General features: G+C 61.3%; 2 protein-coding genes across 2 annotated transcripts in view; both read left to right on the plus strand.

The window, feature by feature from the left end:
• Positions 1 to 821: 821 nt before the first annotated feature.
• xrcc2 (X-ray repair complementing defective repair in Chinese hamster cells 2) lies at positions 822 to 3,373 on the plus strand (the record flags this gene model as incomplete). The annotated part of the gene is made up of 6 exons (XM_080522151.1): positions 822 to 842; positions 1,630 to 1,711; positions 1,787 to 1,822; positions 1,885 to 2,034; positions 2,457 to 2,736; positions 2,985 to 3,373. The coding sequence occupies 6 exons, from the start codon at positions 822 to 824 to the stop codon at positions 3,283 to 3,285; spliced, it is 870 nt and encodes a 289-aa protein (XP_080378277.1). The 3' UTR covers positions 3,286 to 3,373.
• A 1,392-nt stretch (positions 3,374 to 4,765) lies between these two features.
• LOC308148655 (histone-lysine N-methyltransferase 2C-like) overlaps positions 4,766 to 15,231 on the plus strand; it is a gene marked incomplete at its 3' end in the record, with an annotated part of 40,122 nt that continues 29,656 nt past the window's right edge. Inside the window, 14 exon segments of the mRNA XM_080522152.1 lie at positions 4,766 to 4,978; positions 5,868 to 6,083; positions 9,687 to 9,766; positions 9,854 to 10,072; positions 10,074 to 10,431; positions 10,514 to 10,696; positions 10,910 to 10,932; positions 11,028 to 11,117; positions 11,222 to 11,331; positions 11,763 to 11,913; positions 12,023 to 12,194; positions 12,377 to 12,488; positions 13,361 to 14,169; positions 14,774 to 15,040. Coding sequence (XP_080378278.1) covers positions 5,869 to 6,083; positions 9,687 to 9,766; positions 9,854 to 10,072; positions 10,074 to 10,431; positions 10,514 to 10,696; positions 10,910 to 10,932; positions 11,028 to 11,117; positions 11,222 to 11,331; positions 11,763 to 11,913; positions 12,023 to 12,194; positions 12,377 to 12,488; positions 13,361 to 14,169; positions 14,774 to 15,040 — 2,789 coding nt within the window.

The following is a 15,231-nucleotide window of genomic DNA, read 5'->3' on the forward strand; positions in this document are numbered from 1 at the left end:
GAAAGTGTCCTTCAGACAGGTCTAGCCAGTCTCAAACGTGGACAGGAAGTGTCCTTCAGGTCCAGCCAGTCTCAACAGGGACAGGAAGTGTCCTTCAGGTCCAGCCAGTCTCAAACAGGGACAGAAAGTGTCCTTCAGACAGGTCTAGCCAGTTTCAAATGGGGACAGGAAGTGTCCTTCAGGTCCAGCCAGTCTCAAACGGGGACAGAAAGTGTCCTTCAGACAGGTCTAGCCAGTCTCAAACGGGGACAGGAAGTGTCCTTCAGACAGGTCTAGCCAGTCTCAAACGGGGACAGGAAGTGTCCTTCAGGTCCAGCCAGTCTCAAACGGGGGCAGGAAGTGTCCTTCAGAGAGGTCCAGCCAGTCTCAAACGGGGACAGGAAGTGTCCTTCAGACAGGTCCAGCCAGTCTCAAACGGGGACAGGAAGTGTCCTTCAGGTCCAGCCAGTCTCAAACGGGGACAGGAAGTGTCCTTCAGGTCCAGCCAGTCTCAAACGGGGACAGGAAGCACGTGGACACAAAATTACTGACAAATACCTGATTATTACAATAATGTTGGACATGGCAGAGGACGGACCAGGGACTGGACCTGGTTCCGTCTCGGACCATAGCGAACTGACCGCTGGTCGCGAAAAACCAGGTTAACTTGTTTTAATGAAGTGAATCCTCATCCAACATGGCGGCCAGGCGCTACAATTCTACTTGCGTTGGTCTACGTTTAATCAGCGCCTGCGTCATTACGTCACGGTCGACCTCTACGTCACTTCCGCCCCGCGGAACTGAAAGTAGCGCGCAGCTTGTGGCGAGTTCTTCCCGCGGAAATGAACGAGAGCGGAGCTCAGGTGAGACACCGACCGTAGTACCGTAGTACCGTAGTACCGTAGTACCGTAGTACCGTAGTACCGTAGTACTGTCCCCGGAGTACTGACTGGTACTGCAGTAGCGGGAGGAGCTGACGGTTAGAGACAGTCTATGTCCTGGTCCAGCGATAAAGAGACAGTGTGTGTCCTGGTCCAGGGATAAAGAGCCAGTCTGTCCTGGTCCAGTGTCTAGAGACAGTCTATGTCCTGGTCCAGTGATAAAGAGCCAGTCTGTGTCCTGGTCCAGGGATAAAGAGCCAGTCTGTGTCCTGGTCCAGGGATAAAGAGACAGTCTATGTCCTGGTCCAGTGTCTAGAGACAGTCTATGTCCTGGTCCAGTGATAAAGAGCCAGTCTGTGTCCTGGTCCAGGGATAAAGAGACAGTCTATGTCCTGGTCCAGTGCTAAAGAGACGGTGTGTGTCCTGGTCCAGTGTCTAGAGACAGTCTATGTCCTGGTCCAGTGATAAAGAGCCAGTCTGTGTCCTGGTCCAGGGATAAAGAGACGGTGTGTGTCCTGGTCCAGTGTCTAGAGACAGTCTATGTCCTGGTCCAGTGCTAAAGAGACGGTGTGTGTCCTGGTCCAGTGTCTAGAGACAGTCTATGTCCTGGTCCAGTGATAAAGAGACGGTGTGTGTCCTGGTCCAGTGTCTAGAGACAGTCTATGTCCTGGTCCAGTGCTAAAGAGACGGTGTGTGTCCTGGTCCAGTGTCTAGAGACAGTCTATGTCCTGGTCCAGTGATAAAGAGACGGTCTATGTCCCGGTCACAGCTGCTGGCCCGTCTGGAGACCCGGCGCAGCCTGAAGGACATCGAGTGTCTCCTGTTTCCTGAGGGTGGAGGACCAGACTGTGGTGAGTGTCCTCGTCCTGTCCCCATCAACTGACTATGTCCACGTGTCCTCCAGTGTTCATGCGTCCCTCCGACAGGTGAGGTGGTGGAGCTGTTTGGGATGGAGGGCACAGGTGAGTCCGGCAGACCAGCAGGACCTGGTCCAGGACCAGTAAGCAGACTGTTTATGGTCCAGGTAAGACGGAGCTGCTGTACCACCTGCTGAGCCGCTGTCTCCTGCCGGAGGACGCCGGCGGTCTGCAGCGGGACGTCCTCTTCATAGACACCGACTACAGTCTGGACATGTTGAGGCTCGTCAGCATCCTGGACGCTCGTCTGACCGCAGGTACCCCACCTGTCCCTGTCTGTCCCACCTGTCCCTGTCTGTCCCACCTGTCCCTGTCTGTCTCTCACCTGTCCCCGTCTGCCTCACACCTGTCCCCGTCTGTCCATATCTGTCTCTCACCTGTCCCCGTCTGCCTCTCACCTGTCCCCGTCTGTCCCTATCTGTCTCTCACCTGTCCCCGTCTGCCTCTCACCTGTCCTTGTCTGCCTCTCACCTGTCCTTGTCTGCCTCTCACCTGTCCCTATCTGTCTCTCACCTGTCCCCGTCTGCCTCTCACCTGTCCCCGTCTGCCTCTCACCTGTCCCTATCTGTCTCTCACCTCTCCCCGTCTGCCTCACCTGTCTCTATATGTCTCTCACCTGTCCCCGTCTGCCTCTCACCTGTCCCTGTCTGTCTGTCTCACCTGTCCCTTTCTGTCTCAGCTGTGTCTCCAGCTGTCTCCAGCTCATCAGGAGGACAGGATGAGATGCTGTCGTCCTGCCTGTCCCGCCTCCTGGTGGTCCACTGCTCCTCCTCCTCCCAGCTCCTCCTCACGCTCCACTTCCTGGAGACGTCCCTGTCCTCACGTCCCGGCCTGTCGCTGCTCGTCATCGACAGCATCTCAGCTTTCTATTGGCTGGACCGCTCAGGGGGCGGAGCCAGCGCCGCCAAGCAGGAGGAGAAGCTCACCAAGTGCTCCGAGCTCCTGGGACGACTCCTCAGGTGGGAGGAGCTCCAGGTGGGAGGTGCTCCCGGGACCTCCCCTCTGACCTGTGTCTCCTCCTGCTCACCTCCTCCCCTCTGACCTGTGTCTCCTCCTCCTCCCCTCTGACCTGTGTCTCCTCCTGCTCACCTCCTCCCCTCTGACCTGTGTCTCCTCCTCCCCTCTGACCTGTGTCTCCTCCTCCTCCCCTCTGACCTGTGTCTCCTCCTGCTCACCTCCTCCCCTCTGACCTGTGTCTCCTCTTCAGGGAATACAGAGTGACGGTCTTCACCTCCTGCCACCCCATCAGGAGGAGCTGCTCCTCCTCCTCCTCCTCCTCCTCCTCCTCGGACGCCGACCGGCCCTACCTGTGTCGCTCCTGGCAGCGGCTGGTGACCCACCGACTGCTCTGCTCCAGGCAGGAGGTGGCAGGAGGTGCTGGGGAGGAGAAGAGGCAACAGGTCTTCACTGTCCACTGCTCCTCCTCCTCCTCCTCCTCCTCCTCCAAGACCAAGGCTCACAGGAGCAGCTCTTTTGTAGTGACAGATGCTGGAGTGAAGTTCATCTGAGTCGTCTCCTCCACCTCTCTCTCTCCTCCTCCTCTTCCTCTCCTCCTCCTCTTCCTCTCCTCCTCCTCTTCCTCTCCTCCTCCTCTTCCTCTCCTCCTCACTGTTCATGATGTTTTGATTGATAATTGTTCTTTGTAAATAAACACTAAAATAAAAACATTGATCCAAGTTGGATAAAAACTGTTGTGTGTCGGGTGTTGGGGGGGGGGGTCAGGTGTTGAGGGGTGTGTGTGTCGGATGATGAGGGGTGTGTGTGTTGGGTGTTGAGGGGTGTGTGTGTGTCGGGTGTTGAGGGGTGTGTGTGTGTCGGGTGTTGAGGGGTGTGTGTGTGTCGGGTCTTGAGAGGGGTGTGTGTGTGTCGGGTGATGAGGTGTGTGTGTGTCGGGTGATGAGGGGTGTGTGTGTCAGGTGAGGAGGGGTGTGTGTGTCAGGTGAGGAGGGGTGTGTGTGTCGGGTCTTGAGAGGGGTGTGTGTGTGTCGGGTGATGAGGTGTGTGTGTGTCGGGTGATGAGGGGTGTGTGTGTGTCAGGTGAGGAGGGGTGTGTGTGTCAGGTGAGGAGGGGTGTGTGTGTGTCGGGTCTTGAGGGGTGTGTGTGTGTCGGGTCTTGAGAGGGGTGTGTGTGTGTCGGGTGATGAGGTGTGTGTGTGTCGGGTGATGAGGGGTGTGTGTGTGTCGGGTGATGAGGGGTGTGTGTGTCGGGTGATGAGGTGTGTGTGTGTGTTGGGTGATGAGGGGTGTGTGTGTGTCGGGTGTTGAGGGGTGTGTGTGTGTCGGGTGATGAGGGGTGTGTGTGTCGGGTGATGAGGGGTGTGTGTGTGTCGGGTGATGAGGGGTGTGTGTGTCGGGTGATGAGGTGTGTGTGTGTGTTGGGTGTTGAGGGGTGTGTGTGTGTCGGGTGTTGAGGGGTGTGTGTGTGTCGGGTGTTGAGGGGTGTGTGTGTGTGTCGGGTGATGAGGTGTGTGTGTGTGTCGGGTGATGAGGTGTGTGTGTGTGTCGGGTGATGAGGGGTGTGTGTGTGTCGGGTGATGAGGTGTGTGTGTGTGTCGGGTGTTGAGGTGTGTGTGAGTGTCGGGTGTTGAGGGGTGTGTGTGTGTCGGGTGTTGAGGGGTGTGTGTGTGTCGGGGTCGGCGGAGGGTCACGTGCCGCTGCGCTCCGGCTCCTTGCGCTCCGCTCCGGGACTTCAGGTCTGATGACAGTGACCGCGTCACCACCAGGGCTCCTCCAGCGGATCCCTCCGCGGGGTCACACACACACTTTTTAACAACATAAACAGATTTCCGCGACCGGACCCGCACACACCGACACGGCTCGGACGCCCTCCCCGGGTGCGCCCCGCCACCCCCCGCCTCCCGCCCCCCGCCCCCGGCCGAGACACGGCCGCGTTCCGGCGCGGCGGTGAACGTTTGTCGGGACCTACTTCTTCTGCTGGCGCTGACAGGCGGTGCTTCGGTCGCTCCCAAACATGGCCTCCATGACGGAGCGACCGCTTCAACTTTAATGTTTGGCCCGTGTTCAGCGCAGAAAGCGTGTTTCGTCGGGTCGCGGCCCCCGGGGATGTTCGTCCGGGAGCCGGAGCCATGCCACACGCGTGACGCGGCCGTAGCGCCTCGGAGCAGCGAGCTGCCGGAGAGAAACCCGCCGCTTTGACTCGTCTGGAGCCCTGGAGAGGAAAAGGAGAATCGCATCAAACCAGTAAGGGCGCTTTTATTTCCTCCCCCCCACTTCCTCCCCCCCCTCCCGGAGCGGCCGGGCCCCCGGCCCGCCCTGCCGCCCCGTTCCCCGGCTGCTGCGGAGCGGCGGGGCGGAGGAGCCGCTCGTAGTGCGGACTAGCAGCTAATGCTAACAGTGTAGCTCCCGGCTAGCGGCTAACAGCTAGCCGCTAGCCGCGGTGTCCGGGCGGCGGTCTCTCACCGGGGGGGTCCGGGGGGGTCCACTGACCACTGACCGTTAGTGGTCGACATGATCTGATTAGTACCGTTACCTCCACCACACCACCTCCATCAGACCTCCATCAGACCACCACACCTCCACCACACCTCCATCAGACCACCACCAAACCTCCACCACACCACCTCCATCAGACCTCCATCAGACCACCACACCTCCACCACACCACCTCCATCAGACCTCCACCAGACCACCACACCTCCACCACACCTCCACCACACCACCTCCTTCAGACCACCACACCTCCATCAGACCTCCACCACACCACCTCCACCACACCTCCATCAGACCTCCACCACACCACCTCCATCAGACCTCCACCACACCACCTCCACCACACCTCCACCACACCACCTCCTTCAGACCACCACACCTCCATCAGACCTCCACCACACCTCCTCCATCAGACCTCCACCACATCTCCATCAGACCTCCACCACACCTCCACCACATGTCCACCACACCTCCATCAGACCTCCACCCCCCAGAAGAAGGGCTGGTGGGGTGCAGAGGTTCATTCCAACATGGAGGACGTCCAGACGTCAGGCCGCCGTGAAGCCGCTAGGTCTTCCTCTCTGCATGTTGTCCTGTGATAGGCTGATAGACTGACCCCTCCCCCCCTCTTTTTACCCAGAATGCCGTCTGAGACTCAGTCTCAGGAGCCCCGGGACAGAGGACCGCCCCCTCCTGTCACTCGGGCTGGACGCAGCGCTCAGTTGGCCAGAGCCGCCGCCACTAGCCCCGCCCCTGAGAGGCGGACCCGCGGAAGACCTCGGAAAGATGGGAGGAGTGTCCGGTCTGCACCTCCTTCACCTCCTCCTCCCCCCCCTCCTCCCAAGAACAGGAAGAAGTAAGTGTCCTGGTCGTCGTCATCGTTGTCGTTGACAACCCGGTTGTCGTTGTCGTCGTCGTCCCGGTTGTTGTCGTCGTTGTCGTCGTCCCGGTTGTTGTCGTCGTTGTCGTCGTCCCGGTTGTCGTTGTTGTCGTTGTCGTCGTCCCGGTTGTCGTTGTCGTCGTCCCGGTTGTCGTTGTCGTCGTCCCGGTTGTCGTTGTTGTCGTTGTCGTCGTCCCGGTTGTCGTTGTCGTCGTCCCGGTTGTCGTTGTTGTCGTCCCGGTTGTCGTCGTCCTGGTTGTCGTTGTTGTCGTTGTTGTCGTCCCAGTTGTCGTCGTCCCGGTTGTTGTTGTCGTCCCGGTTGTCGTTGTCGTCGTCCTGTCATTGTCCTGGTGCCGTCCTGGTTGTTGTCGTCCTGGTTGTTGTCGTCCTGGTTGTTGTCGTCCTGGTTGTTGTCGTCCTGGTCGTTGTCGTCCTGGTTGTCGTCCTGGTCGTTGTCGTCCTGGTTGTCGTCCTGGTCGTTGTCGTCCTGGTCGTTGTCGTCCTGGTTGTCGTCGTCCCGGTTGTCATTGTCGTCGTCCCGGTTGTCGTTGTCGTCGTCCCGGTTGTCGTTGTCGTCGTCCCGGTTGTCGTTGTTGTCGTTGTCGTCGTCCCGGTTGTCGTTGTCGTCGTCCCGGTTGTCGTTGTTGTCGTCCCGGTTGTCGTCGTCCTGGTTGTCGTTGTTGTCGTTGTTGTCGTCCCAGTTGTCGTCGTCCCGGTTGTTGTTGTCGTCCCGGTTGTCGTTGTCGTCGTCCTGTCATTGTCCTGGTGCCGTCCTGGTTGTTGTCGTCCTGGTTGTTGTCGTCCTGGTTGTTGTCGTCCTGGTTGTTGTCGTCCTGGTTGTTGTCGTCCTGGTCGTTGTCGTCCTGGTTGTCATCCTGGTCGTTGTCGTCCTGGTCGTTGTCGTCCTGGTTGTCGTCCTGGTCGTTGTCGTCCTGGTTGTCGTCCTGGTCGTTGTCGTCCTGGTCGTTGTCGTCCTGGTTGTCGTCGTCCCGGTTGTCGTTGTTGTCGTCCCGGTTGTCGTCGTCCCGGTTGTTGTTGTCGTCGTCCCGGTTGTCGTTGTCGTTGTCGTCGTCCCGGTTGTCGTTGTCGTCGTCCTGTCATTGTCCTGGTGCCGTCCTGGTTGTTGTCGTCCTGGTTGTTGTCGTCCTGGTTGTTGTCGTCCTGGTTGTTGTCGTCCTGGTCGTTGTCGTCCTGGTTGTCATCCTGGTCGTTGTCGTCCTGGTCGTTGTCGTCCTGGTTGTCATCCTGGTCGTTGTCGTCCTGGTTGTCGTCCTGGTCGTTGTCGTCCTGGTCGTTGTCGTCCTGGTTGTCGTCGTCCCGGTTGTCGTTGTTGTCGTCCCGGTTGTCGTCGTCCCGGTTGTCGTCGTCCCGGTTGTCGTTGTCGTTGTCGTCGTCCCGGTTGTCGTTGTCGTCGTCCTGTCATTGTCCTGGTGCCGTCCTGGTTGTCGTCCTGGTTGTCGTCCTGGTCGTCGTCGTCCTGGTGGTTGTTGTCGTCCTGGTCGTCGTCGTCCTGGTCGTTGTCGTCGTCCTGGTCGTCGTCGTCGTCCTGGTCGTCGTCGTCGTCCTGGTCGTCGTCGTCGTCCTGGTCGTTGTTGTCGTCCTGGTCGTCGTCGTCGTCGTCGTCGTCCTGGTCGTCGTCGTCGTCCTGGTTGTCGTCGTCGTCCTGGTTGTCGTCGTCCTGGTCGTTGTCGTCGTCCTGGTCGTCGTCGTCGTCGTCGTCCTGGTCGTCGTCGTCGTCCTGGTCGTCGTCCTGGTCGTCGTCGTCGTCCTGGTCGTCGTCCTGGTCGTCGTCGTCGTCGTCGTCATCCTGGTTGTCGTCGTCGTCGTCGTCGTCCTGGCCGTCGTCGTCGTCCTGGTTGTCGTCGTCGTCGTCGTCGTCCTGGTCGTCGTCGTCGTCCTGGTTGTCGTCGTCCTGGTCGTCGTCGTCGTCCTGGTCGTCGTCCTGGTCGTCGTCGTCGTCCTGGTCGTCGTCCTGGTCGTCGTCGTCGTCGTCGTCATCCTGGTTGTCGTCGTCGTCGTCGTCGTCCTGGTCGTCGTCGTCGTCCTGGTTGTCGTCGTCGTCGTCGTCGTCCTGGTCGTCGTCGTCGTCCTGGTTGTCGTCGTCCTGGTCGTTGTCGTCGTCCTGGTTGTCGTCGTCGTCCTGGTCGTCGTCGTCGTCCTGGTTGTCGTCGTCGTCCTGGTCGTTGTCGTCCCGGTTGTGGTTGTCCCGGTCGTCGTCCTGGTTGTCGTCCCGGTCGTTGTCGTCTCGGTCGTCGTCCCGGTTGTTGTCCCGGTTGTTGTCCCGGTTGTCGTCCCGGTTGTTGTCCCGGTTGTCGTCCCGGTTGTTGTCCCGGTCGTCGTCTCAGTCGTCGTCCCGGTCGTCATCCCGGTTGTTGTCCTGGTCGTCGTCGTCCCGGTCGTTCTTGTCCCGGTCATCGTCCCGGTCGTTGTCGTCCCAGTCGTCGTCCTGGTCGTTGTCGTCCCGGGTTGTTGTCCCGGTTGTCGTCCCGGTTGTTGTCCCGGTCGTCGTCTCGGTCGTCGTCCCAGTCGTCATCCTGGTCGTCATCCCGGTTGTTGTCCTGGTCGTCATCGTCCCGGTCGTTCTTGTCCTGGTCATCGTCCCGGTCGTCGTCGTCCCTGTCGTCGTCCTGGTCGTTGTCCCGTTCGTCGTCCCGGTTGTTGTCCCGGTTGTTGTCCCAGTTGTCGTCCCGGTTATCGTCCCGGTTGTTGTCCCGGTTGTTGTCCCAGTTGTCGTCCCGGTTATCGTCCCGGTTGTTGTCCCAGTTGTCGTCCCGGTTATCGTCCCGGTTGTTGTCCTGGTTGTTGTCGTCCCGGTTATCGTCCCGGTCGTCGTCGTCCCAGTCGTCGTCCCGGTCGTCGTCCCGGTCGTCGTCCCGGTCGTCGTCCTGGTCGTCGTCCTGGTCGTCGTCCCGGTTGTCGTCCCGGTTGTCGTCGTCCCAGTCGTCGTCCCAGTCGTCGTCCCAGTCGTCGTCCCGGTCGTCGTCCTGGTCGTTGTCCCGGTTGTCGTCCCGGTCATCGTCGTCCCAGTCGTCGTCCTGGTCGTCGTCCTGGTCGTTGTCCCGGTTGTCGTCCCGGTCGTTGTCGTCCCGGTCGTCATCCCGGTCATCGTCCCGGTCGTCGTCGTCTCAGTCGTCGTCCCAGTCGTCGTCCCGGTCGTCGTCCTGGTCGTTGTCCCGGTTGTCGTCCCGGTCATCGTCGTCCCAGTCGTCGTCCTGGTCGTCGTCCTGGTCGTTGTCCCGGTTGTCGTCCCGGTCGTTGTCGTCCCGGTCGTCATCCCGGTCATCGTCCCGGTCGTCGTCGTCTCAGTCGTCGTCCTGGTCGTTGTCCCGGTTGTCGTCCCGGTCGTCGTCGTCCCGGTCGTCGTCCTGGTCGTTGTCCCGGTTGTCGTCCCGGTCATCGTCCCGGTCGTCGTCGTCCCGGTCGTCGTCCTGGTCGTTGTCCCGGTTGTCGTCCCGGTCGTTGTCGTCCCGGTCGTCATTGTCCCGGTCGTCGTCTTGGTCATCGTCCTGGTCGTCATTGTTCAGTGTCTCTGGCTTGATGCTTTGATGTTTTGGACAGACAGGTGGTGTTTGTCCACAGGGGGCGGAGTCGGAGCCGAGCTCAGGTGGAGGAGGAGGAGGACATGGACACCACTGAGACGAGCGCCACCCACAGGACAGGTGTGTGACGATCACAGCTTTTAAGAAGTTTCCATGTGTCCCCAGTGTCTCTCCATGTGTCCACAGTGTCTCTCTGTGTGTCCACAGTGTCTCTCCATGTGTCCACAGTGTCCGTCCATGTGTCCATAGAGTGTGTCCATGTGTCCACAGGGCTCCAGGAGGTAAAGGAGACAGTGGGACGACGTCGGTCTGCCATCAGAAGAAAGTCCAACACAAACCCAGGTCCAGGTCTGGACGTGGACCCTGAGACGGCGCCCCCCCACCCGGACCCCAGTCCAGAACCATTTCCTGGTGCTGAGGTGGGACACGGTCCCGGGTCCCCGGCCCCCCCTGTGTCCAGTGGGGAGGTGGACCCCCCTGGGACGGCTTCCCCGCTCCCCCCCCCCCTCCTCCGCAGACCCCGGCCCGGTCCAGGGGGGGTGCTGTAGCCCCGCCCACGTGGAGGCGGAGTCCAGTCCCAGCAGGGTCCCCGCGGAGGGGGGCGGGGCCAGTCCCTCGGAGCGGGGCTCCCCCTACAGCGCCCCCTTCAGCCCCCTGCCGTCCCCCTGCTGCCGGCTGGAGGACGAGGACTCGCTGTCCCCCCGGTCGGAGGGGGAGGGGGCGTCCCCCCGGTCGGAGGGGGAGGGGGCGTCGCCCGCCGCCAGCCTGGGACGGACGGAGGAGCGGTGAGTCTGGAGGACAGCCGCCACGTCTCTCTGGAGCTCTTCTCTAACCCCCCCCCCCCTCTGCTGCCTGTGCCCCCCCCAGTCTGAAGAAGCAGTGTGCCTTCTGTTACCGTGGCGACGACCCCTCCCTGGGCCAGGGTCGCCTGGTGGTGTTCGGCCCCACCCCCGGCTACATCCCGCTGCACGTCCTGAACCTCCGCGCCTCGCCGGACCGGGACGACGACTGCCACGACCACTGTTACCGTGGCGACCAAGCCACGCCCACGTGAGCCCCGCCCCCCCCCACAGCCCATAATACACAGTCCATAAGGTCTGTCCACTGACGTGTGTGTGTGTGTGTGTGTGTGTGTGTGTGTGTGTGTGTGTGTGTGTGTGTGTGTGTGTGTGTGTGTGTGTGTGTGTGTGTGTGTGTGTGTGTGTGTGTGTGTGTGTGTGTGTGTGTGTGTGTGTGTGTGTGTGTGTGTGTGTGTGTGTCCAGGTGCAGCAGTCCAGAACAGTCTGGTGAGATTTCATTCCTCCTTCTACATGTTGGTGTCCCCCTGTCCCCCCCCTCCCCCCCCCGGCCCCCCCACTGACGACCGTCTCTGGTGTTTCAGACCAGTCTTCCTCTGCAGACTTCCTCCAGCAGCTGGGACCCGTCGGCCTCCCGCTGGACGTCAACGTCCAGTCACTGTTTGACCCCACAGGTCCTCTTCCTCTTCCTCCTCTTCCTCACCCCATCCAACTCCATCACTTGTTCCTCCTCCTGCCCCCCCCCCCCCCCCCTCACTGATGTTCTCCCTGTGTGCAGGTCAGTGCTGTGCTCACCTGCAGTGTGCAGCCTGGTCAGAGGGGGTGTGTCCCGGCGAGGGCCAATCACTGCTCTACGTGGACAAGGCCATCGACACGGGGAGCACACAGGTGAGTCTGAGCTCCCACTAGCTCCGCCCACTGTCCTGACCGTCAGCCCCGCCCACTGCCCCGCCCACTGTCCTGACCGTCAGCCCCGCCCACTGTCCTGACCGTCAGCCCCGCCCACTGTCCTGACCGTCAGCCCCGCCCACTGTCCTGACCGTCAGCCCTGCCCACTGTCCCGCCCACTGTCCTCACCGTCAGCCCCGCCCACTGTCCCGCCCACTGTTCTGACCGTCAGCCCCGCCCACTGTCCTGACCGTCAGCCCCGCCCACTGTCCTGACCGTCAGCCCCGCCCACTGTCCTGACCGTCAGCCCTGCCCACTGTCCCGCCCACTGTCCTCACCGTCAGCCCCGCCCACTGTCCCGCCCACTGTTCTGACCGTCAGCCCCGCCCACTTCCTGACCGTTAGCCCCGCCCACTCTGTCCTGCCTCCAGGTGTGTTCGTTTTGCTGCCGTCTCGGAGCCACCCTGCGTTGCCAGGCAACCGGCTGTGGGAGGAGCTACCACTTCATCTGTGCAGCGGCCGCTGGCGCTCACCTGGACTGGAACCTGAGACACACACACTGTACCAGACACACACACACAGGTACACACACACACACACACACACACACACACACACACACACACACACACAAGTGCAGAATATTCTCATGATTGTGTGTGTGTGTGTGTGTGTGTGTGTGTGTGTGCAGGGTTGTCTCGGTGTGTGTCGTGTTCAGGCGGCGGTGATGTCGGTGGCCTGTTGATGTGTTGTTGCTGTGGTGACTGTTACCATGGCAGCTGCCTGGACCCCCCTCTGGACCCCTCCCCGGTCTGCCGGGCCGGCTGGCAGTGTGCCAAGTGTCGAGTGTGTCAGATCTGCAGGTAATACACACACACACACACACACACACACACACACACACACACACACACACACACACACATACACACGTAAATCTGTGCAGAGGTATGGGGAGTGACTGTCCATGTCATATGAACTCTGTGTGTGTGTGTGTGTGTGTGTGTGTGTGTGTGTGTGTGTGTGTGTGTGTGTGTGTGTGTAGAGTGCGGGGTGACGGCCAGATGCTGGTGTGTGCGCGCTGTGATAAAGTGTATCACTCTCAGTGTGTCACTCCTCCCCTGGACGAGCCGCCGAGCAGCAGCTGGACCTGCAAGGTGAGAGAAACTAACGCACCCTGCTGCTGCTGGTGGAGGTCTGGAGCTCACTGTCTCCTCCTCCTGTCTCCTCCTGTCTCCTCCTCCTGTCTCCTCCTCCTGTCTCCTCCTCCTGTCTCCTCCTGTCTCCTCCTCCTGTCTCCTCCTCCTGTCTCGTCCTCCTGTCTCGTCCTCCTGTCTCCTCCTCCTGTCTCGTCCTCCTGTCTCCTCCTGTCTCCTCCTCCTGTCTCCTCCTCCTGTCTCGTCCTCCTGTCTCGTCCTCCTGTCTCGTCCTCCTGTCTCCTCCTCCTGTCTCGTCCTCCTGTCTCGTCCTCCTGTCTCCTCCTGTCTCCTCCTCCTGTCTCCTCCTCCTGTCTCGTCCTCCTGTCTCGTCCTCCTGTCTCGTCCTCCTGTCTCCTCCTCCTGTCTCGTCCTCCTGTCTCGTCCTCCTGTCTCATCCTCCTGTCTCGTCCTCCTGTCTCATCCTCCTGTCTCCTGTCTCGTCCTCCCCCTCCTGTCTCCTCCTCCTGTCTCCTCCTCCTCCTGTCTCCTCCTCCTCCTCCTGTCTCCTCCTCCTCCTGTCTCCTCCTCCTGTCTCCTCCTCCTGTCTCCTGTCTCCTCCTCCTCCTGTCTCCTCCTCCTCCTGTCTCCTCCTCCTCCTGTCTCCTCCTGTCTCCGCCTGTGTCCCCCTCCTGTCTCCTCCTCCTCCTGTCTCCTCCTCCTCCTGTCTCCTCCTCCTCCTGTCTCCTCCTCCTGTCTCCTCCTCCTCCTGTCTCCTCCTCCTCCTGTCTCCTCCTCCTGTCTCCTCCTCCTCCTGTCTCCTCCTCCTCCTCCTCCTCCTGTCTCCTCCTCCTCCTGTCTCCTCCTCCTGTCTCCTCCTCCTCCTCCTCCAGGTCTGCAGAGTGTGCCGGCGCTGTGGTGTGATGTCATCATGCCAGTGGGCCAATCAGGTGTCTCTATGTGAGTCATGTGACCTGGAGTTTGGTGACGCCCCCGACGAGTCCCGACCGGACCAGAACCAGACCTGCTCCTGGAGTTCCAGGTCTCCCACGCCAGACCCCCCCAGTCCCACCAAGACTCCCTGTGCACTTTCATCTCACCCTGGTCCCCCAGACCCCCCACAGAGTCCAGCTGGTCCCCCAGACCCCCCACAGAGTCCAGCTGGTCCCCCAGACCCCCCACAGAGTCCAGCTGGTCCCCCAGACCCCCCACAGAGTCCAGCTGGTCCCCCAGACCCCCCACAGAGTCCAGCTGGTCCCCCAGACCCCCCACAGAGTCCAGCTGGTCCCACAGACCCCCCACAGAGTCCAGCTGGACCCCCAGACCCCCCACAGAGTCCAGCTGGTCCCACAGACCCCCACAAAGGTCCTGCCTCCCCCCCACAGAGTCCTGGTCTACCAAACCCAGAGCTGCTCCAGAGTCTGGCCCCCCCTCATCCTGGTCCAGAAGACCCCCATGCAGACTGTGCTGCTCCTGTGGAGCTTTCACAAAGTCCTGGAACCCCAGACCCCCCACAGAGCCCCCATCCGACCTGTGAGACTCCCTCGCACCCCGAGGTCTCCCGGGTCCAGCAGAGTCCCGGGAGGGTCCACCAGGCTGTGCTGGACCATTATCCCTGGACCCGGACTGCAGACCGGTCCTGCTCGGCCCCCTGTAGCCCCTCAGACCGGGGGCTCTGGGACCCCCCCCAGCAGGGGAGTCGGTCAGAGCCCAGCAGCCCCGCCCAGGTCCACCAGACCGGAACCGGCTCCATGCTGCTGAGCCCAGACCAGGACCACCAAACACTGGAAACCCCCCGTCCTCACCTGGCCCCCCCTGATCCGGCCCCCCCAGCACCAGAAGGCCTTCATCACAGTAGCCTGACACCACTGGACCACCAGAGTCCACCTGGCAGTCCCTCACCCTGCTCAGACCCCCCCCCTCAGAGACCAGGTCCCCCCCACACACTGCCAGACCCCCCCGGACCAGGAAGCTGCTCGGTCCAACGCCAGACCCCCCCTACACCAGGACCGGATCCTAAGCGACCACTAACCCCCATGGTCCAGTCGGCACCTTGTCCTCAAAGTCCTGGTCAGACCAGGACCACCCCCCCGGCCCCCCCAGCTGCTGACAGACCAGAAGGCTCTGATAGTCCAGGTCCTGATCCAGGTCTATCAGCTGCATCTAGTCCTCCACACTGGACCCTGACGGACCAGACCAGACCTCCATCTAGTCCTGCTGATTCAGACCCTGCTGGTCCCAGTCCCCCTGCTGGTCCAGCTCCTGGTCCTGGGACCAGTACCGTCAGTCCCCCTGTGGCCCAGCAGGATCCTGGTCTTCAGCCTGGTGGCGGCCTCACGTGTCCTGACCCAGACCCTGACGGGCCCTCTCCGGTCCAGCAGGGTCCTGCTTCCTGCAGCTCTTCGTATCGAAGACCAGGAGGTCCTGCAGACCGGTCCCCTCTGGGCCCTGGTGGTCCTGGTAGTCCAACTCAGACCACTTCTTCCTGGGAGCTCCCAGTTCACCATGGTCCTGCTAGTCCTGGTCCTGGGCGTCCAGGTCCTGGGAGTCCAGATCCTGGTTGTCCTGGTCCTGCTAGTCCTGGTGGTTCTGATCAGTTGGACCACAAACAGACTGAGACTCTGAGCTGCTGTCTGGTCCTGGAGAACCTGGAGGACCTGGAGAACCTGGAGGACCTGGAGAACCTGAGGAGACCAGAACTTAATGAAGGTAAGGAGCATGAACCCTCTCTCTCTCTCTCTCTCTCTGTCTCTCTCTCTGTCTC

This window comes from Blennius ocellaris (genome assembly GCF_963422515.1).
Source record: "Blennius ocellaris genome assembly, contig: SCAFFOLD_165, whole genome shotgun sequence".
In the NCBI taxonomy this organism is placed as follows: domain Eukaryota; kingdom Metazoa; phylum Chordata; class Actinopteri; order Blenniiformes; family Blenniidae; genus Blennius; species Blennius ocellaris.